The sequence below is a fragment of the Carettochelys insculpta genome, chromosome 23, assembly GCF_033958435.1.
Source record: "Carettochelys insculpta isolate YL-2023 chromosome 23, ASM3395843v1, whole genome shotgun sequence".
NCBI classification, from domain to species: Eukaryota; Metazoa; Chordata; order Testudines; family Carettochelyidae; genus Carettochelys; species Carettochelys insculpta.
The window spans coordinates 9,335,730-9,363,015 of record NC_134159.1 but is presented as its reverse complement, the minus strand read 5'-3'; the positions used below and the strand labels follow the sequence as shown (position 1 = coordinate 9,363,015).

General features: G+C 40.0%; 1 protein-coding gene across 10 annotated transcripts in view; it reads right to left on the bottom strand.

Annotated features, from left to right (window-relative positions):
- VPS13D (vacuolar protein sorting 13 homolog D) overlaps nucleotides 1-27,286 on the bottom strand; it is a 225,761-nt gene that overhangs the window by 78,436 nt on the left and 120,039 nt on the right. For 7 of the 10 annotated variants that reach the window (XM_074975870.1, XM_074975877.1, XM_074975875.1 and 4 more), the window contains 4 exons: nucleotides 26,573-26,669; nucleotides 21,801-21,952; nucleotides 16,062-16,196; nucleotides 15,326-15,493 (listed from right to left, as the gene is read on the bottom strand). In XM_074975870.1, coding sequence (XP_074831971.1) covers nucleotides 15,326-15,493; nucleotides 16,062-16,196; nucleotides 21,801-21,952; nucleotides 26,573-26,669 — 552 coding nt within the window. The remainder of the gene's footprint in view (nucleotides 1-15,325; nucleotides 15,494-16,061; nucleotides 16,197-21,800; nucleotides 21,953-26,572; nucleotides 26,670-27,286) is intronic. The other 3 variants (XM_074975874.1, XM_074975876.1, XM_074975878.1) reach the window with 1 other exon arrangement.

Here is a 27,286-nt window from a genome sequence, read left to right as displayed (position 1 = left end):
AATAAATTTCAAAAATAAAATGCAAAGAGAACCAAACATAACTGCAAATTTGACTCCATCAACCAAGGACTGAACAGAGACTGGGAGTGGATGGCCCATTACAAAAACAGTTTCTCCGCTCTTGATGTTCACACCTCCACATTAGCAACTGACAATGGGACATGTCCCCCCAACTGAACTGACTTGATTTCTCCACTCTTGATGTTCACAACTCCACATTAACTGCCAATAATGGGCAACATCCACCCTGACTGAATAGACCTTGTCAGCTCTGGCCCTCCCCTTCACTGAGACCCCCTCTTTAAATCCTCCTCTGAAACCCCCACACTCATGCATCTGAGAAAGCCGGTCTTTGCCCACAAAAGCTTATGCTCCAAAATGTCTATACTAAAAATAGGCACCTCCTCTTTACACTGCCCTCAGGGATGTGAGTCACATGCTTCTATGCCTTTCCCTGCAACTTGGGAAGCAAGAGATTGAAAGCTAAACCTAGGTATCCTGCATATTCTCTCTCTACGTAGGTTCTTACACTTCATTCATCACCATTGTATCTGATCACCTTTCACTAGTGCCTCACGTATATTTTGTTTGTCTGCCCCATCATTAAATCCCCAAACCAGATTATTTATTTGGCCAGAAAGTTGGTCTATAATTTTTTGCTTATCTTTATGGTAAATGGAGTAACTCCTATCACTGTCCTCAGTTCCAACTTCTGCTAATTTCTGATGCACCACGAGAAGATGTGTTACATTCCTTTAAGCTAAAATGCAAAATCAACTGACACGACGCTGCTACAGTCAGCTGTATCCAGCTGTATCATATATATCAAACTATATTTATATGGGAAATCTTCAAAAGCTCAATTATTGAAACTAAGTACTTTTTGAAATGATTCCAGCACAGAAGGCCACCTTAGCTATATTGTAGGCATGCCATTAGGAATACACATGGCTTTTTGCACCTATGTGTGTGGAACATAGGCTACGTCTACATGTGAAGCCAACATCGAAATAGCTTATTTCGATGTAGCAACATCGAAATAGGCTATTTCGATGAATAACGTCTACACGTCCTCCAGGGCTGGCAACGTCGATGTTCAACTTTGACGTTGCGCGGCACCACATCGAAATAGGCGCTGCGAGGGTACGTCTACACGCCAAAGTAGCACACATCGAAATAAGGGTGCCAGGCACAGCTGCAGACAGGGTCACAGGGCGGACTCAACAGCAAGCCGCTCCCTTAAAGGGCCCCTCCCAGACACAGTTGCACTAAACAACACAAGAGCCACAGAGCCGACAACTGGTTGCAGACCCTGTGCCTGCAGCATGGATCCCCAGCTGCCGCAGCAGCAGCCAGAAGCCCTGGGCTAAGGGCTGCTGCCCACGGTGACCATAGAGCCCCGCAGGGGCTGGAGAGACAGTCTCTCTCAACCCCTCAGCTGATGGCCGCCACGGAGGACGCCGCAATTTCGACGTTGCGGGACGCGGATCGTCTACACGGTCCCTACTTCGACGTTGAACATCGAAGTAGGGCGCTATTCCGATCCCCTCATGAGGTCAGCGACTTCGACGTCTCGCTGCCTAACGTCGAAGTTAACTTCGAAATAGCGCCCGACCCGTGTAGCCGCGACGGGCGCTATTTCGAAGTTAGTGCCACTACTTCGAAGTAGCGTGCACGTGTAGACACAGCTATAATGTTAAAATCCAGAAACACAAAAAATATCACTATAATGAATGTTGGAACCTGGACTTCCATATTCAGCTTATTATCCAAAAGGGCACCTTCCAATTTGCCAGGGCAAAACTCAAATTCAGTGAGGCATCCACAGCCTTTTCTCATTTTATTTAGTTTGAGCCTAAACCAGCTGTCACGTCTACTCATAAGTCTTGGTCAGATGGCAGAACGATGTCGAAAATTTCCCATTAATGCTAAATAAAATTTACCGTAGTATGACTTTCATTTCAGCTCTTTACAATTCCACTGTCAAAGTGATCCTGGAGTTGCTCACGCAATCCATTTCGCAGGATGGATGCACATTAATTGTCTTAGTTTCTGAATATAAGTATCTTAAATGAGAATGGTTGACTGTGTAAGTCAAGGGAAGCAAAATTTTAACTTGCTGTTTATTTTATAGATAGTTAACACCACCTTGGTCATAATCTTCTTAGATAACGGCAACCTTCTGTTACCTTATTTCTACTAAAGACCACCCCAGGGTTACACTCTCATACATTTTATTAAATGCCAGTGTTGGATTAAAGGAAAAATGGGAGCTACTTTTCAAGCACACACCCTCATATACTTACACAGGTACATTCACGCAGGCGAAGCGTTGCATAGAGACAATGGAAGAAGCCAAGGCCCAGCATGTTTGCGTCCAGTCCTGAATCTGGGACAGCGAGCTAATTGTATGATCCTGTTGTCAGCTTGTTCTCTTGTCAGTGTAGTACTCAGGAATAGTCAATACCATCCATCTTGGGGGAGCGGGAGAGCAGGGCCAGGGCTCTGGGTGTCCTCCCACCTCCCCAGCCAGCCAAGACTAACTCCTGCAGAGTCGTGATGGCAAGCAGCACTCCTTTATAGATTTCACCTATCTTTTTATATGTTTCAGTCCATAGTTCTTGTCCTGTCCCACTGCCCCAGGATGCCGTGTGACCACAAGTCATCAGCTAATTGCAGATGGGACTCTGATCTGCTCTTGATGGGACCTCTTTCTCCTTCTTGGATGGGTTCTTCTGCTGGGCTCAGCTCCTATAATTCTCTGGCCATCAAGGTGCTGCTGACAGCGGGGCATCCAGACAGGCTAGCTTCTGGGACTGATTCCATTGTGCACACACATCCACACTCACACATCTAAATGAAACTGCAGACACACCTAATTTTCTAACAGCCAGGACTTCTTTCGGACATATGATACCTATAAACAATCTTTTACTAACTTAAAGTATTTGCTATAGACTTAGCAGCTGCTACAAAACAAGGCTTACAAAACAAAATATAACTATAGAACAAAGATAAACTCTATAAAACAAGCCAGTGTTACAAAGCGTAAGTGTTGGAAAGCTCACAGAATGCTACAAAACTTAAAATCAGCAATGACTGAAAGTTTCAGAACTTACATCTGCATTGTACTGGACTGAGTAGAAGTTCTTTTTAGACAACACCTTCCTCTTTCTGGGGTATATGATGCTCTCATTACATCCTTCCAGTCCGACTACAATGGCATTGACAAACTCTTCTTCTCCTAGGCTGGGTCTGCACAAGCCCCTTCCTTTTGAAAGGGGCATGTTAATGAGCAGGTTCGAAAGATGCTAATGAGGCGCTTCCATGAATAATTCCGATTCGCTCGCCACCCATGGAGACGAGGACCTTCCAAAAGGACCCCCCAGTTTTCGAAAGCCCCTGGAAGCCGCACTTTCGAATCGCCATGGCCACAATTATGCTAACGAGGTGTTCTGTACTGTTATTTATCTACCAATTATCCCTAAATGTCTTCCAAGAGCTTGGTAAGCAATGCAAGTGTTGGTAAAATGCTAAACAAAATTGACCTTCCATAGTCCAGCAAATTCTCTCATTCAGCACCAGTCAGATCCCAGGAGTGCCGGACAAGAGAGGTTCAACCTATACTGACCCTCATGTTGTTTTTGCTTCCCACAAATGCCTCCCTGTCCTCCAAATTCCTGGATACACTTCCCATGCCTGTATTTTATGCGCCTCTTTACCTGGCTTCAAAACCCCACCTCTTTCCACATCTCTAACAATGACTCACGCTTCTACAACGTTTTAAAGAGTTGGAACTAATATTACATATACCCCAGGAAAACAAGACACATTCTATCCTTATTTGAGTTAGCTTCCTTCCATCTGCCTTGCAAAATGTCAATTTTCTCTGCATGCTATTGTATCATACCTAGTAATACATCTAGTAGCAGAGCTAGTAACATCAAGACAGTAACAGAGACAGCCGTGTTAGTCTGTATATTATCAAAACATAAAAGCAGTCCACTAGCACTTTAAAGACTAACAAAATAATTTATTAGGTGGTGAGCTTTTGTGGGACAGATCCACTTCTTCAGACCATAGCCATACCAGAACAGACTCTACTTGTGCCTTAAATATTGAGTCTGTTCTGTTTTGTTTGTTAGTCTTTAAAGTGCTACTGGACTGTTTTTTTGTTTCAATCCTGCAGACATTTCTTCTCTCTAAAAGTTTCCATGCACACCTCTGGTGCTCTAAAACTGTATATACCTGTATAATGAATTCTGACACAATGGATTGAACCCAAAGTGTCTTGTAAAGTATATCCCACTGAATGTTCCCAGACATCTGCCCCCAAAAGAATGATTTGAAGTACCAGATAAACAGCAAAGGAAGTCCTATTATACAAATGGAACAAACGTGTCCTGCCTTTGCTGGCTGTGCACCCAGCGCTCTTCTGTAATACCATTCAAAACAAAACAAAATAGGAAGTGGTACAATACGAACGCAACTGCCAAATAAATGGCAGTGTTGCTCAACCATAACGTGGACCAGAAGCATCAAGGATGATAAAAGCTAGATTTTTTCATGGCAGAAAACCACAAAACAGAACAATGGGTATTAAAGAAAGGTGGAAAAAGAGACTACTTTTTAAAGGATTTTAAAGATTCATTAATACATTTTTAGTAGTAGTTTAAATCAGTAATACTCAGACTCCAGTAGTTCAGGAGCTAAATTTGTGATCAATACTACCCAAAAGAATAACTTCATTATTTCATTTCTCTCTCTCTCTCTCTCTCTCTCTCACACACACACACACACACACACACACACACACACAGAGTTTTGTTTAAAAACACAGAAAGAGATTCCTGACTGGTTAATAATTAATCACAATGTTTTAATAGCATCATGTGCTATAAAGAGCTGCAGAAACACATAAAAGAGCCACATGCAGCTCCCAAGACTCAGCCTGAGGATCACCAACTTAAACCCTGCCAAGACTTATCTGACAAATCTAAAATTGTTACATTGCCAAAATTAGTAAGAAAAGCAAAATTTAATATTTTGAGACAAGAATTTTTATACACAGAACAAAAGAGTGACAAGGGATCAAAGATGCATGACAATTTCCCGCCTTAATCTTATGTCAATTATTTTTTTAAATGTGTATTTCCCAGCTGTGCTGTATATTGAAAACCAAACATTATTTTAAAAGTGCCATTTTGATTTGTTTTCGATCCTTTAAGTAGCAAAGTACAGGAAGTAAATCGTCTTTTTCCATATATACATTTAAAGCAAGATGGTGATTAGCAAATAGTTCACAAGTAACCACTGGCAACTATTCACACAATGGAAGGTTCTACAGCTTTAACTTGTTTTGTGGACACTGCATAGAATGATCATTTGAATGGAATTAAATCTTGTTTATATTTAGCGTGCACAGGAAACAACAGTTTGTAAAGCCTGTCATTTTATAAACTGCCTTGCCACACCTCTGAATTCACCCACATTTTATACAAAAGAAATTACCCTTTACCTACCTGGAAGTTTGTTTCACTTTCCTTCCTTTCCACCAGAGCTAAGAAACAAAGCTAGGGCAAAAAGTACACCTAAAAAAGCCAGCCTAGCTGGCCATTACTTTAGGAAGCAAAATAAAAAAAAACTTTGTTCAGAAAATATCAATCTTTGCCACAAAAATAGAGTTCTCTTTTACAAAGAGGGTTATCCTTCTATGCTGCTTATATTTATAGCTTTTGGAATCTTTATGATCCCTTTGCAAAAACGTATGATTTTCTTCCTTTGATTTCAATGTTTTTAGTATCAGACTGTAACAAAAACGTGGGTTTTTTTCCTTCTACAAAAGGAACAACAGTGGACTTAGTTCTCATTTGAAGTAAAGCTGGAATCTAACCTTTGGCCATAAGCATGTTAAAACCTGGGACACAACAAGGCTTCAGGTAGGTTACACGACACATTAAAATTTTGTCTGCACTACAAATTTGTAGCCTCATGAGGAGCAGTCCTGTTATAAATGGCCCCCAGACATGGATGTATTTGTAATGCAGACAGTCCCGAACAGGCCTTTTTTGGTTTGGCAGAATATAAGGCACAGTACACTGAGGGCTCAAGCCTTTCACCTCCTTATTTAGCTCAAGTAAAAACAGCTGTATTGCAAGGATTCCCAAACTTCATTGCATTGCGACTCCCTTATGACAGTATTATTACATGACCATAGAACAGAGAAGTGAACTTTGACCCACCTGAGCCACATTGCAAGGAGGCCAAAGCTGAAGCCAAAAGGGGCCTAGGGCTGACAAGTTTGCACTTCAGATTCAGCCCCAGGCTGTGCGGATCGGACTTCAGTCTTGGGCCTCAGGAAGTCAGAGCTAGCCCTGGTAACTCCATTAAAATGGGGTCCTGACCCATGTTCCCTCTAAGATTTTCCATCCACTTGCACAGTACATTTTTATGTGCAGCGAGGCATGTGGAAACAAAAAAACCTATCTCTGAGCACTCTGCTAATCAGCTGGGTGGAATTTCAAACTCCCCAGAGTGGCTGCACAAGTGCACAGCTTCCAATGAACATTGGTCCAGACTCAGTTTGAGAATGGTTGCTGTGTTGGATTCAACAGTAGTTCCTGTAAGTTTTTTTCCACTTCTAACAAATCACAATCGACATTTGTGATTCAAGAGAGACCTTGAATTTGAAAACCAATCATGAAAGTCAGGACTGAGGTGCGACAGCAAAGCTGTCTGGCAGAATTTTCAATGTCAGAAAGTTTCTATAAATCTTATTTTGTTTCCACTGTTGGGTTTTTTAAAATTTCCATCACTTATATGCAGAAATGGAACATAGCTTTTCCATTACGTATCACTGATTTAGAATACATACACTGAAGCCAGGGATGGGTATGCATGAATGCAGCCTGAGCAGATGTACTGGTACTAACTGTACTCTAGCTAGTTTGCCATAATGTCACGTAAGAACACTGTGGTAGAGGCTACAGTATTGACTGCACAAGCAAAGCAGCATACAGTGTAGTCAGCTGGGCTTATGCACTCATGGCACAGCATTGTGTCTTCTGTTTTTAAGAGAGCTAGCTTGAGCACAACTAGTATGGACACATTTATATGAGTGGCTATTCGTATCAGGGCTGGATTGTGAGAAAGGCTTTAGGGGTTGCAGATCAGGGCCCCACAAAAAGGTCTCTGAGCCGCCCAAAATACTCATCTTTCAATGGAGTTCCCAGCTGCAACTACTAAAGACCCTGCATTCCAGCCCTATTTGATGAGGGAAGGGAAGGAGAAACAAGCCTCCCCACACTGCCATTCTGCCCCCTCCCAACTGGGCTGGCGCTGCAAGTGTAGTGAAGCTCCATCCATACAATTCCCTTACCTGCAGGCTCAACTCAGAAAGCTTCTATTGGCTTTGAATCATGGCCAAAGGGTGCTGTTGGGGGGAGGGGGTGGTGCCTGAAGATGAGCATAAGGCAGCGTGCAGAGCCAGCTGTCTCCTCCCCTCCCCAGGTTTTTGCCACCAAAGGAGCACTGCCCCAGGTAAGCATTCCACTCCCCAAATCCCTGCCTCATCTTACAGGGCCTTCTGCTCTCTGAACCCCTCATTTTTGGTTCCATCCTAAAGCCTATGGACCATACAATATCTAATAGCCCCAAGCTCCAAAAAGAGTTAACTCGACACTGAAAGGATGGATTTCTATAAGGACTGCAAACCTTAGACAAATCATGTACAGTATCTGAAAAGCTGAATCTTACATAAAATTTCACAAAGCATTAACAAAATATATTAAACTTTTTAATCACTTTACACCAGAAATTGCATTACCTCGGCACAAATTCTGTTTACTAGTAATGGGTACAATGAAACAGACTTCAAGTCAGAAGAGAGCATAGAATCAATACCAGACTTGAAGAATTATTTTGGTATTTAACTCAGCACCTAATATGCATTTCTGTCTAAGAAGTCTCTGAAAGGGCAATAAAGTTAGGCTTTAGTAGCATCATGCCTAAGGCAGATAACAAAAAGGAAAAATTTTGCTTGCCAAGAATTTGAGTCATTCCTGTCCATATGGCCACTGTCTACACTTCTATGCAGGGGGAATTTAATTCCCTCAGATGCCTATATTTAGGATCAAAGTACTTTTTAAAATACAAAACTTCTAGCCTCCAAGGGACAAAAACTACAAAACTGTCTGAAATGAACTTTATTTAACCTAAGGTTTTGTGCCAACTTAAATATACTGAACTTCGTTCACTTGAAAGAAGGCATTTATCCACCGCATGTTCCGAGATGCATGGAGAAGCCATTACAGGAATAATCAACCGTACCGTAATAAAGAAAAGCTTTAAAATGACAAAAACAGACAACTAACAAACAGCTTACTTTTCGATTCATGCAGGCATTCTTTTCAAGTGATGATTTAAGGTTTAGCCTCACGTGTTTGTCTGATCAGAACAGATCTAGTCCTATTTACAGCCTCCAACTCACCATAAAATTTAATATAAATTTTATTAAGGGATCTTATAAGGTATGGGGTAACTGAAAAACAAGTAAGACTTGTGAAAGTTTTTCCAGCTGGTAATTACTAAATAGTTCATCAAGTTTTGGCTACTACACTGGAAGTGCCACAGAATTGGCTGCACTGATGAAGAGAGACAAATAGTGGCACCACTGAATCAGGTGAAAACCTTTGTAGTGAGAGCAGACACTAATTAATCATACTGCCTCTACAGACGGCACCAATGGAGCCAGATAAACATGATCTATTGCCCAGGTCACCTTTACTGCTGAACAGCTATGGTCAGATTTAGAATTTTTCTTTTTATGCTTATGAAAAAATAAAATAGTACCAAAATGGCATACAGTGAAATAGATATTTTAAAGAGAAAATGGGTTTTAATTAATTTTACTTATTGTACCGGTTATGGCATTTCACAAATTATATATGAGACACAAGTTTTAAGTTATATGAACATTGCAGGGTTAGGTCTAGCTGTCCAACAGCAGTACAACTAGTTGGAAAACAGCCTTCACCTTCATCACAAGTGTCTTACTCACCCATGCCCCATACGCAGGGAACTATCATTCTGCTCAGAGAAGCTCTTTTAGAGAAAGAGACTATTGGTTGCTCAACTTGCATTCAGTTTCCATGGGAGCTTGGCATTTAACTGCCCTGTGTCTTTGAAAATCTTCCCAACAGAAACCTTAGTTACAAGTGATTCTGAAGTTCAAAGAATGGCCTTGCCCTTATGAAAAATGCAGTAAGGCTCGTGCCTTTAAAGACGAAGATTTATGAGACTCTTACTGCAGACATGATTACAAACTGGAAACAAATCCTTATGAAAAGGAAATACAGAAGAAATAGGTATCAATGGCTGAAACAGATGGGTCATGATAGTATGCAGCACTGTAAGCACAGAACACAGGTATGAGTTCACCTGGACACTGTACAGCAATAAGAAAGCTGGATATCAATAAGTGGTCTACTAGAGACTTGGATAAGCCTGTGCGTCTGACATTGGTAGCACCAGGACATAGCTGATATGATGGGAGATCTCCACTGAAGGTTTAGATGGCCCTGTATGAAATGGAAGGGAGATGGTACATCCAGAACTCCCATATTGACACCGGGAAGGGGTTCTGCCCGTACTTTTGGGGAGGCCCAAAGGTTGGAAAGCTTGCTTGGAGCAAGTGTGGTATTTATCACTGTTGTGAAGCAATGTGGTGATCTTGGAGAAGACTTGCTGCTGCTCAGCAGAAAAGGCATAGAGACTCAAGTCAACTATGAACTCTGAAGATTCTATTCACTAGGAAGACTATTAAAGAGCTCGGTGGCAATTCTAAGTTTGAAAACTGGTTTCGGTTTATCTGTGGTTATGAAAATATTACTATGTTTTTGCTCTTTTAAATTGTTCTTCCTATTAGTAGGAGAAAACAAAAACTGTATAAAAAGTAGATTTGGTCATGCCTGGGCCACTACCTACATGCCTACTAAAACAATGAGAAGACCTGTGCTACCTTATAAGCTAACAGATTTATTGGAGCATAAGCTCTCCTGGCAAATACCATCTTCATCAATTGTCAAACTATAATACATTGGTGATCTTCCTAAAAATAACATCACGGCCAACATGAATGTAGAGGCTTTCTACACCAATATCCCATAGGAAGATGAACACCATCAATTCAGGATTAAACAAAGACTGGGAATGGTTGGCCAACCACCAAAGCAGTTTCTCCTCTTCTGGTGTTCACATCTCTACATAAGCTGCTGGAAGTGGACCACATCATCCCTGACTGACTTGACCTCATTAACTCTGCCCTTCCTCTTGATTGGTACTCCCTTCTTTTCATGTGTCTGTATATTTACATCTGCCTCTGGAATTTCCATGTTATGCATCTGACAAAGTGGGTCTTTGCCCATGAAAGCTTGTGCTCCAATGAATGTTAGTCTGTAAGATGCCAAAGGACTTCTCGTTGTTTTTGTGGATCCAGATTAACACAGCTACCCTTCTGATACTACACTCCTATTGTTTGCTTCCTGAGTGAAGACCAGCCTTCTTTTAACGCTTATATTGGATGGGAATATCTCCAACATAGGGTAACACATGTTCCTGGATAGCAGCTGCAATGTTCCTTGGTCTAGAGACTGCACAGCATTGTATATCTGCCTTAGCTCCTTTCATGTTGCACACCCTGAAGAAATGAACTGAGGTTCTGCTCAGGACAGTATCCATAAGCTTCCCATTTAGATCAACTTTTTGAGTTCCCTTTTCTGATTTATATATGCTACAGCTGTCTGGTTGCCCAACTGGCTCAGGACATACTCTTTCCTCAGGAGATCAACGAAATGCTGAAGGTCGAACTTGATCGCCTGCCTCTAGTGCAAGTTGATATTGTGAAGCCTCTCACACCTTGAATAAACCTGTGAAGCCTTGACTATATTCCTGGTGCGTCCTGAACAAGGCTATGTCTACACGTGAAGCCTACACTGAAATAGCTTATTTCGATGTAGCAACACGTCCTCCAGGGCTGGCAACGTCGATGTTCAACTTTGACGTTGCGCGGCACCACATCGAAATAGGCGCTGCGAGGGAACGTCTACACACCAAAGTAGCACACATCGAAATAAGGGTGCCAGGCACAGCTGCAGACAGGGTCACAGGGCAGACTCAACAGCAAGCCGCGCCCTTAAAGGGCCCCTCCCAGACACAGTTGCACTAAACAACACAAGATACACAGAGCCGACAACTGGTTGCAGACCCTGTGCCTGCAGCATGGATCCCCAGCTGCCGCAGCAGCAGCCAGAAGCCCTGGGCTAAGGGCTGCTGCCCACGGTGACCATAGAGCCCCGCAGGGGCTCGAGAGAGAGCGTCTCTCAACCCCTCAGCTGATGGCCGCCATGGCGGACCACACTATTTCGAAGTTGTGGGACGCGCAATGACTACACGGTCCCTACTTCGACGTTGAATGTCGAAGTAGGGCGCTATTCCTATCCCCTCATGGGGTTAGCGACTTCGACGTCTCGCCACCTAACGTTGAAGTTAACTTCGAAATAGCGCCCGACGCGTGTAGCCGTGATGGGCGCTATTTCGAAGTTAGTCCTGCTACTTCAAAGTAGCGTGCACGTGTAGACACGGCTCAAGTTTCCCATATATAAAAGCTGGTCTATGGCCACAGATTTGGGGATCAGATTGTGAAAGGAGAATCCCTGCATAAGACAGTGGTTCTCTCTTAAATGGTATTTGCACTTTCCTTCATGCTTCCTGTTACGAATTATTCTATTATAGCATAAAAATTTCAGAAATTTTCACGCGTTCTTACGACTGGCATAATCTCTATGCAGGACATCAGAAGACATGGAAGCTGCAGGCAAAAAAAGGATCATCATCATCATCCAGCTCCACAGAACTTTGGAAATTAGAAACTGGATCATCAGGCCCAGCCTTATGGCAAGGTGAGCCAGGGTGTTGCCTAGGGCCCCACACTTCCACAAGATGGGCTGCCCTACTGTCAGCATGCTGTGTTCGGCTACACCCACCAGCTGGGCACTATTGTCAACATGCTGTCTTGGATTGCACAAACTTTTTGGCGGCATGATCCGCAGGTGCAAATTATTTTCCTGTGTCTCTGGCCCGCCTCATATTTAACTCAATCCTAGGGGAATTATTTTCCAGAATGGAATTAGGAGTATTAGAAATGTTTGGGCTTGACGCATGGACTATGTCTTCATACCAACTGACGCTGGACATTCAATATGCCTTATATCTAATTGTGATCTATTTTAGCTCATACACTTTATGACTGAAATTGACAAACAGTTTCTAGTAATTTACATAGGTCATTTTTATAAGGAAGATAGTGAATACTGTATTTACATTTCAGAATAATGCTAATAGTGTTAGATAAGAATTAAAAAAGTAATAAACCAATTATGCTCTAGCTTGTCTCAGATTCAGGAACAAACAGTAGTTTATCATTATTGCCTTAGGGACCTTCTTGCTTCTTTGCTGCCACTCATTGGCTACGTCTACAGTAGCCCCAAACTTTGAAATGGCCATTTCAAAGTTTACTAACGAAGCGCTGAAATACATATTCAGCACCTCATTAAGACGCAGGCGGCTGCAGCACTTCGAAATTGACGCGCCTCGCCGCCACGCGGCTTGTCCCGACGGGGCTCCTTTTCGAAAGGACACCGCCTATTTCGAAGTCCCCTTATTCCCATGAGCGGAGGGGAATAAGGGGACTTCGAAGTAGGCGGGGTCCTTTCGAAAAGGAGCCCCGTCAGGACGAGCTGCACGGCGGCGAGGCGCATCAATTTTGAAGTGCTGCAGCCACCTGCGTCTTAATGAGGCGCTGAATATGTATTTCAGCGCTTCATTAGTAAACTTCCAAATGGCCATTTACATGGCCATTTCGAAGTCTGGGGCTAGTGTAGACACAGCCATTAAGTAAGGAAGAAAAAAATATTTGCTCCCATCATCCTATCAAATACAACCCATGTTTGGGATCTTCTTAAGACAAAAGCACAAGAATAATTATGGGAGTACCACTTACGGTACTTTGCCCCTCAGGAAGATGTTTTGTACATAATGTGCTCAGCACAGCTGGACTATGACAATAATCACACCCTCACCAGCAGGTGTAGTTAATCAATTTTTTTTTTGGTCAAGGTCCAAATTTCTTGAACACAGTATTTTCAAGGTCCAGAATCCAGAGAAAATACCACCACCCCAAAGATGTCATGGTCTGTTCAAATGCAGTCCAGATTTCATCTGCAGTTTGCCTATGCGCTACCCTGGCCATTGTAAACTAGAGGTAACAATGGCAAGCGGAAGTTGGGCAATCCAAATAGCAAGCTTCCACAACTGGAAGAAAAAGTGCATGCCCCAGTCTACCACAGACTACCAATCTGAGAACGCTTTCCTTCCCACAAACAGAAGTAACAGAGAGAAAGCCATGCTAGTCTATATCCTATCAAAACAAAAAAGTAGTCAAGTAGCACTTTAAAGACTAACAAAATAATTTATTTGGTGAGCTTTCATGGGACAGACCCACTTCTTCAGACCACAGCCATACCAGAACAGACTCAATATTTAAGGCACAGAGAGCCAAAAAACAGTAATCAAGGTATTGTAAACTAGATTTATTTTGTTAGTCTTTAAAGTGCTACTTGACTGCTTTTTTGTTTTGACAAACAGAAGTGTATGACCTGTTTAATCTCTTTCTTAAATTTCGTATAAATAACTGTGTGATAACACTTATGACAGGGGTGTGCTCATCTGTGGACGCATTAATTCTATCCACCCACATAACTAAAAGAGCAACATTAAGGAACTCACAAAAACAATAATACTCAGTCTGTGTACTACTTTTTCTAATCTAAATTCCCATGTAACTATCATGAATTTCAGTTCTGTTTTAGACTCTCTTGTTCCCAAATTGATAGAACCTATCTTTATGATCAACTATGAACTGTGATAGAAATGTTTTAATAATATAATAAGTGCTTAAATAGAGCTCTCCTTCTCCATCAGCAAGTTCTCAGGTGAGGAAGGTATTATTTCAATTTTACATCCAAAGAATAGGAGAAGAGAGGTTAAATAATTTGCCCCAAACCACAAAGGAACAATGGCAAAGCCAAGAGGTATTTTTACAGTGCCTATCACAGACATATTCAGAATAAGGCCTGTGAGCTACAAGTGGCTTTTTAACATGTTTCCTGTGCCTCTCTGCATCACCTGATATTAAAATGCTGTGTCATTTAGTTATTAACCAAATCAGGACTGTAGGGTAAAATTAAACTCTCCTGCTTCCTTCATACACAGCATCCAAAGTTTGTTTCCAACAAGTACGCTTTTATCAATTTAACCAGCTGTAGCTGATATCACACATACCGAGTGTAAATGAAATAAATACGCACTACTGTTGCTCTTTTAGGTAACATTGATCACTTTTGGTTCCTGAATCACTGAGGTCTGAGTACTGCTGGCTTAGCACAATGGGTTCATGGTTTATGACTGCTCTCTCTAAAGCTACCACATTACAAATAATAAAGTAAAATAATTCAAGGAATTCTTGGCTCAAAGTCCTGTGCTGACACAATGCCTCTCTCTCAGGCATAAAAAAATTAATGATATTTTGGAAAAATTATAGTCCTAGCAAACTAGAGCACCAGAGCTCCTAATTAACTTACCTTCACTCTCCTCAAGACAAACTTGTTTGCACCACAGCAAAGGATTATTTATTAGCTAAATTTAAATCAAACACTATTGTAAGGGTATCAAAAGTCACAAAACTGGAAAGTTGTACACAGACAGCATCAAAGACTTTTTTAAAATAAATGACACTCTCAAAACAAGCAAGCCAATTGTTGCAAATCCTTCAGCCTCAGGATCACAATAATCTTCCTGTTCACATCATCTTAAAGGATTACGTTCTACATAAAAATTAAACCTGAACATCCAAAAGCCTGTACACCCCTAGAATTTCAGCAGGATTCAATAACGGAGTTAATAATAATACAGTTCTGTTCTTCTATACAGGAAAACTCATGCTTTAATCATGAAGAATTATTACATTGCTAACTGAAGCCCTGAACCTCCAAACACGTATGCAAACACTAAGCACCTGAGTAATTCAAATGACTTTAGTACGGCTTCTCACATGCTTAAAGTTAACTATGTACGTGAATGTTTGCTAGGCCTATTCCATACACAAAAGAGTTATTCCATAAAATACGCAAATATTCTATAAATATGCAACTTGCCTTTCTGTGTTAACTTGGTGGTTATCCCCAGATTTTTTTCATTTAATAACAATTACCTTTGCAGCAGAGTTGGATACTCCATGTGTGACATTTCTTATAAGGCCACCAACATTTCCATATTTTATTAGCCCTGTAACACCTTCTGAAACATCACTCAGGAGGCCCATAGGGTTGCCAAGGAAATCCACTGAGCCCAAAATCCTTGCTGCTTGACTAAGCAGCTCCTATAAAAGACAGTTAAATTAAAAACATTATACACGCATCAGATTTCATAGTCACCAAGGATAACAGCATTTTTAAAACTACAACATGTTAACATCTCACCCCTGGAAAGAACAAAAAAATGTGAAAGTCAAAACATTATTGTAAGAGACACAGTTAACAATATCTGTACTTTAAAATACAATGCTCTGATTGGTAAAAATATCTAATATGATATATTTCTACCAGTCTGTGTCTGCGGACCAATTTTAAAAAAATGGGAGCACAATCTTACTCTTTCGCACTGGAGAGATCAATTTGCTGCTACATTAAAAAAAAGTATTTCGGAACATTAACTTCTAGGTCCACCCTTTTTTAATGAGTTCAACAGAGCCACAATTGATGCCTGGTTGAGTATCTGGGGCCCTAACATCAAGTATGAAAAAAGTGTGTGTGTAGAAAAATATAAATGCTTAAATATTACAACAGGGAAAGGAATTTAATATTTTATAATATTTGAAAAGGAGCTCCTAAAACAGAACAGCTTTAAGCTTTTTGTGGATGCCACAGTATGATTCATCTGACACTCACCTCCTGAAAATGCTTAAGGATATCATTAATGATAAACTCTCTTGTCTCATAAGGGTGGACCCTAGTGAACGGATCCAGGTTAATCACTGCATCTTCAAATCGGATTAGAGGAAATCCCAATGTGCTTTTCAGTGCCTAATTAAATGAAAAATTGTAATTATGATTTTCGTATTAATCTGTACTTCACATTCATTATAGTTGAATTAATTGATTTCCAATCAGGTACAACAAACCAACCAACCAGACAGCTAAAAAACTTGTTCCCAATATGTAAATGAAATACAGTATATTGGCATTTACCCAAAGCCCTATTATTTGAACCTAGACATTATCCAAATCCCTTTGTTGCTGGGGGGACAAGGAAGGGATTTGGATAATGTGAAGGTCTGGATAATAAAGTCAAGATCCCCAATCACAGCTGTGAGGAAAAGAAGTCCGTAGCTACTGGGGAGGCTACCCTGATCCTGAATGGCCCAAGCAGCAGCAGAGTAAGTATTCTGCAGACCTGCTATCACAGGAGTGAACAAGCTAGCATAGCAAAGGGTCTCCTATGGTGCTGCAGGCCTTGTGACACCCAATCTCAGTAGGCACAAGGTGCAATGAAGGCTGTGGTCCGGACAGGGTAGAGCAGAGTACCAGGCAGGAATCTCTGCTCTGCCCTGCCAGGACTGCAGCCTCTCCTCAGCATCTTGTACTTGCAAGGATTGGGTGTCAGCAACCCTAGTAGTAGTGCAAGGAGCCCCACTGACCTGGGAATAAGTGAGCAAGGCAGAGGAGACCCCACTCTGCCCAAGTTGCAGGTCTGGTCAAAGGAAAATAAACCCTGGGTGTAGAAGGAGGCATCATGCTGCTGAATGGCATCTGCCCTCTCCACTACCTAATTCTTGATTATTCAGGTAAAATCTGCACCTCCCACATTATCTGGATACCTGGGACTAACATACAGTAATTCTGGATATTTACAACTGTTTGAACTCTACCTGCCTAGTGGTTAGAGTAATATTAAGTACACACCCAACGTAACAAATCTTCCAACAAATCGCCAGGATTTTAGTTTCCAAATAAAACGTTGTTTAACATTACTTGTTTCTAAGATCCTATGCTTAATTTTGTACCAGTTACTTCATTTTTCTGATGCTTGTTCAAATACACAGAATTGAACAGCTGGGAAGTAATGTTCACTCCATACTTATTGGATGGGACATTACAGGTTTCCCATCTTCTGGAGCATGAAGCAAGTGTTAGGATGTGTTAGGATGAAGTCATATTACCTACACAACTTCCTGGAGAACACATGTATTAACATACCTCAGTCTAGTCTCTCAATTATCTTTATTTAGTTGAATTCACTGAGGATTGTCTTTTTCAAATTAACATTGTGAAGGAAATTAGGTGGGTGAGGTAGTAACTTTAATTGGACCAACTTCTGTTGGTGGGAGAGACAGCTTTTCCTCTTCTTTGGAAAAAGGTAACTAGAGGGTCAAGTAAAATATAGGGTGGGGCAGATAGGTAAGTGTAAGGTGTAGACACATGTTCCAAGACACAGGTCTTTGCCCGCAAAAGCGTATGCTCCAAAATATCTGTTAGCCTATAAGGTGCTGCAGGACTTCTTGTTGTTTGTGCAGAGACAGACTAACATGGCTACCCTCTTGGCACTTAAAATGAATTGGATAATTAACACCTTTACAGTAATATGATGAAAAAAGGTTACTAGATTACAAGATGTTTCAATGTACGATGACATTAGCGTTTCTTCTAATACCATGGTATTTAGTGTCTAGCAAAGTTATGAATTTAAGTTCTCAGGCTCATCTTTTGTAAGTGTTGTGGAGGTTTCCCTTTAAGACAAGGATTCATGGGTCAAATATGCAGTGATCACTTTGTGGAAAGTGTTTGCCCACAGATAAGGTCACCTTTTCTGCATTTTATCATTTTTCTGTGAGAGTTCATTCAGCAATGTAGCGATTGTCTGATTTTGTCCGCACAACATTGTGAAGAAAGGAATTTAATTGGGCCACAAATGAGAATACAGGCCACATCTGTATTTTTTTGGATGGGTGTATATTAAAGGGGTATTTAAGGCAGACATGCTGTACAGAGGACTGTATTGGCACTAGAGACCTCAGAGGCACAGCAGTATTGAAGCAGCTATGCCACTATAAGATTGGTTGTGTAGTCTGTCAGGAGAAGCTCTGTGACACAGCACTATGCACACTTTACCACTTATGCTGGCAAATCTTAGTGTTTTTTCCCGCCACACCTCTGGGTGACAAATTTTTCAGACATAAATTCTAGAGCAAACATGGCCTAGGCCTGTATTTTAAAAAATAAAATATAGGTTAATGGTAGATCCACTCACAAATTAGCTAGGAAGCTCAGGAACTCTCAGACTAATTGCAGATGTTTTTACTTGCTGCAAGTTTTTAAAAAAAAAATGTAGTTCTTCTAACATTACAGAATTATTCCTAAAACCAGTTATAACATTCATAAAATGTTTTAGTCAGAATTTGCCTTTGCATTCCTCTGGCAGTTTTAATACATTTTAGATCCTAAAACAGCCTGCCTCATACAGCTCATCTCCCATAAACAAATGTTTCAAGGATACAATAAAAGTAAGGATGCTTATATTACCCCATAGAAGTAGTTTTTTTATAATTTAAACAGGATGAAAATGGAAGAGGTCTAAGTGGAAGGAGCCATCTGGTGGATGCCTGAGCAGTGGTAGAAGATGACTCAAGAAACTGACAGCCCAGGTGATGCTTGCACATATGCCAAAATTACATTAGAGCAGCACTGCTCATCTTCATCTCACACACCATCAGTGAGAAAGTCAGATTTCAAAGGACAAGTCTCTTTATGAAGTGTTATCCACCGAATCACTCATTAGTACTAGCTTAAAGAAGATATGAACTTTGGAATCTGAAAGTGTGACTGTTTAACAGTATTAAAATATGCCTGATACGTGATATACCTGAAATATTTCTCTTACCTCAGAAATTAAGGAAAATTGCTGTTGGTTTCACAGAACTGACTGATTCTGACACTTACCCTGAGAAAAAGACAGTTTTGGCAGAAACTTTTCTGTCTGAACAGTAACCACTTTTGGTAGAACTTTTTCTATTCATGAACTGTAACTAGATTTATGAATGAGCAGAGTGACGGCATCATCGTTACTGTGATCAGTTTTCCTACCTATTATATCAAGAAGAGAATGGGGTTACATGAAGCCAGTATCACTGGGTCTCCAACAGTGAATTCTGGATAAGAGACAAGAGTGGTATGGTCTCCTTTCTTACCTTTTAATACAAGCATAATAGTTTTGTAAGAATGAATTCAAGGAAGGAATTTAAAGGAAACAGCGATGATGACAGATTGAAAACTGAAAACTCAAAAATTTTAGATCTTGTAGATGTGGAAATTTTTAAAATTAAAATACGCTCAAACATCATGGCATTGTCAACCACAACAGCAAAAAATGAGATGAAAAGCATTTGGGGAACTGTTTACTTTTTATTTTATGAAGAAAACTAAAAACTTTAAGAAAATGTAGAATGAAGATTAACATTATTTTTGTTTCAGTTTCTAAGTGGTATTTACTAACTTCAAAATTCAAACTAAATACTTAATCTATTGAGGTGCTAAGGTATCAAGAAATCTTTGGCATTTGTGTTACGTCTTTCTACATTAATTACTGTTATACTTGTTTTAAAATGTGAAGTTAAATCAGGTAAAGTGAGTTATTCTGCCATCTGTAGGCCACTAAATTATATTACAAAGCTGATATGGGGTGTATGTGTTTCCAGACTAAACAAATGCCATAATGTACAAACTTGTCATTTATTTACAGAAGTAGCAAGCAATTTCCTGTCTATGATCTTCAGTGATTACATAAAGTGGGTCTGTTAATACAAGTAATTAATAAAAATAACAAATCTTTCTGTACTGATGCTGACAAAAATTCAAGGCCAAGACAAAAACATTTGAGGATGTAGGGGAAATTCTATAAATAAATCAAATTAACTGAGATAGAAATTACATTGCAATTTCATGCTCTCTCTCCTCTATTCTGTACAACACACAACTCACTGGTACTCGCTTCTCTGAAAAGTTCATGCATGTTACATAGCCACTGACTGTTGTTGTAAGAAAAGTGTATATTCCCAGTTTTCTCTTGAGATAATGCTCACAGCTGCTGGGACATGTCAATTATGTGCCCATTTAAAGAGTCAGCTTTGAATTTGTTTGCCATTGAATTTTTGTACTCTGTTGGTATTTTTACCAGAAATGCTCAGGAGGAAAAAGGCACAACTGACAATCCCAACTTCTTCTTCAAGATACCTCCAGAGCAATACAGGTCACGTAACCCTGGGGGCCTACCTCACACTGGAGGCAGCTACCTAACTCTGAAATAAAGAAGGTCACAGATTTTGTGATTATTAGCAGTGTTACAGTAAGCAAAAGATGAGTTATAATAAACTGTTTCAGAGGTTCATACAACTCTCAGTTTTAGGTACAGACATTTTTCAAATAAGTGGTAAAAAGGTTGCACTTATGGCTGTCACCGAGATCCACTGCTCATGTAATGATTCTCTCCTCAGGACTTCAAAGAGCATAAGAGAAGATTTCATGGCAAGAACTTCAGAGTGGCTTGAGATTCTGGACTGTGAGATTACTATGTAAGTGGATCCCAAGACTCTGACGGTACAACTGCTGTTGGATTCAACTGCCTGGATTTGGTAAGTTCTATGCCAATGAATAATTGCACTAAAGGGGAATCTGAACAATATTAACCATTTGTCCTGCTTAAGATTTAGGGGAAAGAGACTGAGAGAAGAACTATCTAAAATCCCATGTATTAGTGAATTCCTGTTCCTACTGGTGAGCTGGTACTTCCTAGTGACACTTCAAATGTAAAGAATCATGACTCATACAGATGTTAAAAACTAGTGTGTACAAAAGTCTTCTTTTTATGTTGGACTGCATATTAAATGCATTGGTTGTACAGCTTCTTATCTCTAGAAGAATCCAATGGTTTTACAGACCAGCATGTCATAGGCATCCAGGAAAGACAGGAAACTGCTTCAAAATCGTCTGTGCTATTTATTGACTTTGAATGTATCTTCATAAATCAATGGGTGTGAAATCAAGGCATTACCTTTAAATTCCAGTATATACTGGTCTTACTCGTGTTGGCCTCCAATCTAAGACTAGAATTTATCCATTTTTAGTTACCCTGTATTATTTTTAGTTTTTGAGTGTGAGAAAGTGAGAGAGAAAGAATTTCATGGAGAATATGGATAATCCCGGGATGCAAACGTTACGCATGCAACCTCAGATGCACAAATTGCTACCACTTGATCCCTGAGTACGCACACACACAAGTGCGTATCTGGCCTTAGCTACTGCTGCTGACAATGCATTTAAGCATGTACATTAAATATTTTCCTATTGATAATATACTGACGTAGGCATGCCTGTGCTTCTTACTAGAACCCTGGAGCTTTAAATCTCTAGGCTTCATACTGTAGCATCAAGAAGTTAACATGTAGTATTGAAACAATGAGCCTCCAAATCTACTGTTGTAAGTAAGCTTGTACAAGATGTTGCAACACAGTAAGGTGCTGTGGAAGCGGAAATACAGAGCAGCAAGCTAAAATGTACACACCTACTTCTCCCAAAGTAAATCCCTCTAGTTAGAAAGACAGCTCATCTAATGAGGTGTTATGGGCACCAGCTTACCTTGAGGTCTGGAGGCAGTTTGCTGGAAGTGAAGACACTCAACTTTACCTGTGGCACACTGATTTTAAGATTTTCAAAGTAATATCGCTTCTGTGCTCCACCTTGATCAATGGTCTTTTCATGGAGGTTTTCATCATACTTTTCAACCTCTGCTATGAAAGCATAACATAGGAATAAAAAAAATCAGGTAATTATAAAGGAATACAAAATTATTAATTAGTATTTTATAAATATTTGTGGGCTTTTTAGCTGAAGATAATGAAGGGATTTGTCTTGTGAAGTTTGAATGAAGACTTTTCCAACACCGGTGGCATTTCAACTTGGAGTGTTCATTTGGAGTTCCTTCTACTCAATACATCTTCATTTGAGGGGGGAGAAAGCACTATACTATGTGGTTTCTTCTCAAACCTTGATTCCCTACTTTTAGCTAGGTGAGACAAATTACGGCATTCAAACACCTAACCTGTGACCTCATGTCTTAGTCTTTAGTCAATATGTTCACTTCACTTGTAGTTTTGGTGTACTGAAGGCAGACAAAATAGTACACAAATACTTTATAACTATGCAAACTTCCCTGATTTTGAGACCTTGTCTCTTGAAGGAGGCTACATTTAGGAAAGTGAATATGAAATTTGTCAGTAAAAAATCTGCTCTCTTTTTTGCTTCCTTATGCCCTATGATGTACTAAGTGAGAAATATGGCAGCCTGCTTAACATCAATAATGAGTTTAGGGTCTTGCCCAAACTAGAAAGTAAACTGAGAAATTATCTATGAAAAGAATTAAAATCTGATTCGTACAAATAACACTTTATGCAGTTCTGTCAAAAGAATAACTATGCCCAGGGTATGGTGAGCAAGTAAAGAAATATTTGGTATTTAAAAATCCCCATACATGAATATACTAAGGAATATCTAGAAGTAGCTACAGGTTGATATATTCATTCATTTTCCACCTTTGCCAGATCTAAATAAATATAACTTATTGTTTTCATTTAATTTCATTATCAAAGAATATAAGCACTGGTCTCCATTATGCTACCCGTTGCTCAGACTTCCTGAATGAGCTCTGACATAACAATACAGACCACAATCCTGACAACATTACCATCCTCCTCATACTGGAGGAGGAGCTCTGAACAGAACATAGTTGCAGTTAACATTCTCATTATGTCCACAGATTAGACTGCTGGTTTCATTAATCAGTACATAAGAACATAAGAACATAAGAATGGCCATACTGGGTCAGACCAAAGGTCCATCGAGCCCAGCATCCCATCTGCCGACGGTGGCCAATGCCAGGTGCCCCAGAGAAGGAGAACAGAAGACAATGATCAAGTGATTTATCTCCTGCCATCCATCTCCTGCCCTTGTTATGAAGGCTGGGGCACCATACTTTATCCCTGGCTAATAGCCATTTATGGACCTAACCTGAAAAAATTTATCAAGCTCTTTTTTAAACCCTAATAGAGTCCTGGCCTTCACAGCCTCCTCGGGCAAGGAGTTCCACAGGTTGACTGTGCGCTGTGTGAAGAAAAATTTCCTTTTATTAGTTTTGAACCTACTACCCATCAATTTCATTTGGTGTCCCCTAGTTCTTGTATTATGGGAAAAGGTAAATAATTTTTCTATATTCACTTTCTCCACACCATTCATGATTTTATATACCTCTATCATATCGCCCCTCAATCGCCTTTTTTCCAAACTGAAAAGTCCCAGTCTCTCTAGCCTCTCCCCATATGGGACCCTTTCCAAGCCCCTAATCATCTTAGTCGCCCTTTTCTGAACCTTTTCTAATGCCAATATATCTTTTTGGAGGTGAGGAGACCACATCTGCACGCAGTACTCGAGATGTGGGCGTACCATAGTTTTATATAGGGAAAGTATGATCTCTTTTGTCTTATTATTGATCCCTTTTTTAATAATTCCTAACATCCTATTTGCCTTACTAACTGCCGCTGCACACTGCATGGATGTCTTCAGAGAACTATCCACTATAACTCCAAGATCCCTTTCCTGATCTGTCGTAGCTAAATTTGACCCCATCATGTAGTACGTGTAATTTGGGTTATTTTTTCCAACATGCATTACCTTACACTTACCCACATTAAATTTCATTTGCCATTTTGCTGCCCAATCACTCAGTTTGCTGAGATCTTTTTGTAGTTCTTCACAATCCCTTTTGCTTTTGACTGTCCTGAACAACTTGGTGTCATCTGCAAACTTTGCCACCTCACTGCTTACACCATTTTCTAGATCATTGATGAACAAATTGAACAGGATCGGTCCCAGGACTGACCCCTGGGGAACACCACTAGTTACCCTCCTCCATTGTGAAAATTTACCATTTATTCCCACCCTTTGTTTTCTGTCTTTTAACCAATTCCCGATCCATGAAAGGACCTTTCCTCCTATCCCATGACCACCTAATTTACATAAAAGCCTTTGGTGAAACATGGGTATGTGTTATTGGAAAGAAGGATGATGCTCTACAAATTCATATAATCATACAAATGTAAGCCTGAAAGAGTCCTCAAGAAGTCATTAAGTCCAGCCCCCGGAAGTGAGGTCTGACCAAGTAAACAAAGACAAACTTCTTTAAACTTCTATGTACATTGCACACACACAAATGAATGACAGATACCAAGGACTTCGGCTTCTAATTGATACACAAATTATGTAACAGGACACAGGATTGTTACATGTGTTCAAGTTACCACTCTACTTTTGCAAAAGGCAATGAAAATCTATGTCACAACTGAGTATCCTTCTAACCCAGCTACCCATTATGCCCCCAGGGCCCCACCCACCTTCCTTTTGTGATCCATCCAACTTGGCCATCTTTGTATTTTTCAAACAGAGTATGTACCAATAATTTATGGGAGAACTGAGACTGCCTTCTGGGAAGGAAATCTGTTTTTTTTTTTCCTTCCCCCCAGTCTGTCCGCCACACTATGGAGCAAGGGTACACAAAATGGTGTGGGTGTGTGTGAGAGAGAGAGATGTCAATTGGCTGTTGTGTGTCATCTCATTAAAAATGTTGAAATATACTACTGTTTCATATAAAAGTGTATTCACATTTATATATTAATGGCTTTTACATTCTGCATACTTATTTCCTTACACATGCTGAAAGGGTTACTTTGGAAAGCGAATCTTTTTTGCTCTGAAAAAATTTCTTAAGTGCACAGTCAACTGCAATATGAAAAACACCAAGCAAATGAATTACAGAGACTTTTTGCTCCCCTTTATGGATTCCTTACAATGAATCAAGAGGACCTAAGCTATCTTCGGTTTTTACCAAACTGAAATAAATCTTCCCCCTTCTGGAGGGCACCGAGAAACTCCTTCACAATGATATAAAAATGAAGCAGTGAATTTAGCTTCAAACCTTTTTCTTTCACCCTCAAAATGAAGGGAAACAGATAGTGTCTTTCTTTGGCCTATCATTTCAGTCTGGAGAAGACAGGGAAGCAAGAAACAGCTCTGATTATCACCTCAATGACTATTAGAACTTCTAAAGATCTTGAGGCCTCTGGCAAACAGAAGAATTTCTAGTTTTGATACAACTGCTTTTCTTTCTTTTTAGAGTTCATGGGACTATTTTTATACTGGATCATATAAGCATGTCTATTTGTTATGTACATTCAAGTCATACTTTGCCTGCACAACTGCAGGCATATCAGTGTCTTTTAGTGAGGCCTAGAAAGCACACATTGCTCTCTTTATAATGAAGCATCAATAACAGGAAACAACAAGAGAGCAAAAGTAATGCAGTAAACTGAGATGAAGGACAGTCCAGTTCTTAGGGTACTAACTTGAGATCTGTGAGACTAACTTTTAATTCTCTGCTTTATCCCAAGCTTTCTGTATGACCCCAGGCAAAGCAATTCAGGGATTTTTTGTGCCTCCGCTCCCCAGTTGTAAATAGGGAATAACAGCACTGATTATCACACAGGTAGAAATGCATTCAAAGTTATGAGATGCTCAGCTCCTAGAGTGGGCTTGTCTACACATGGAAATTTGCAGATATAGCTATTCTGGTAGAGCTGTTTTGATAGGTTTGTATAAGAGTATCCATACAGGGATTATCTCAAATTAACTACTGCAGAATAGTCATAGCAAAATTATTATTCCAAGACTGCTATTTCAGCAAATTTCCAAATGTAAGCTTCAAAATAGATAGATGCTTCTTTAATCCTTCTATGAGATTAAAACATTCCAAGGTTTGTTTTGCTTCAAATTAGAGCAAGAAACCTTTTTATTATCCTTAGAGCTAAGGGTATGGATGTTACAAGTAAAGAGGCTGGGGGAGCCAAACATTTTTATGCATTAATCAAGAGGCACTGCCCAATGAACAAATGAAGAGAGTGCCAATCTTTGGCCTTGAATTTGTTTAAGAAACAAAATTTCCAAACTAAATGGCTGAGTAAATAATAGCTTTTGTTTTATCCTAGTTCAGCTGAATCTAGAAACAGGAACTGAAGAGGAATATTAAACTTCTTCCCATAGGGACTCAGCACAACAGTGCACTGGGCAATAAAATGTTCTATGAGTCATTTCCCAAATCTTGGAACAAACACTGTACAGTATGTAAACTGCTATTGACATCTCTTAGCTTTCCAGCTTTTTATAATGGAAGTTTCCAGGCTGTCAGAGACTTTCCAATTAACAGTGGAAATCACCAGACATTCTGAACCAATTCTGTATGCAGACAACAGGGATACAATAAAATCTGCATACTGTGGAACTAACCTTGTAACTTTATACTATACCTGATTCCGACTGATCATAGCCAAAGAAACTTAATAGTTTCAGGAGTAGTTTCTCCTCAATTTGTACTGTGAACTTCCGAGCTGTGATCATCAGATGCTACAGAGATAAATGTATCTTGATTTACAGTGTGAACAACAGAAAATATTCTCCATTTAACTGTAACTTGACATTGTTCTTTTTATGAACAGGTTTTTGTAAGATTACTACTGTCAAAAGTTCTTGCCCCCTCCACTCATGGTAATTACAAGAAATCTGCAGTGAACTGTATTTGGTCAGTTCTTTGAACTGTGTGCACTTAATTACTAAATAATAAAATTGTAAAGTTATCATCATGCCAGGGACTGTGACACTGAAATCAGCTGTTTTTCAAATAATGTCAAAGTTACTGCAGGCTTACTTTGAAGGCTTAAATTGAATAAGAACTTACCCAGGATTATCACTGCTGTGTAAACTAAGATTAATAAATGATGTAATAGGTGACTATTAACATTCGTAGCTACGTTTCTAAATGAGGACTGATGTTACAAGGTGTTAGGTGTTTATCACAAAGTCTAGAGAAAAACATTACGCCTGACATACAGCATAGCACAGTTGAGCCCATCCATTATGGTCGCTCAGTTGTCTGAAGCATTAGTTAGTGATCTAAAGGTTAGATTCTGAAGTTCAATCACTAAAGGTTTGGTCCAATTGGACATCATCTACAAACCCATGAA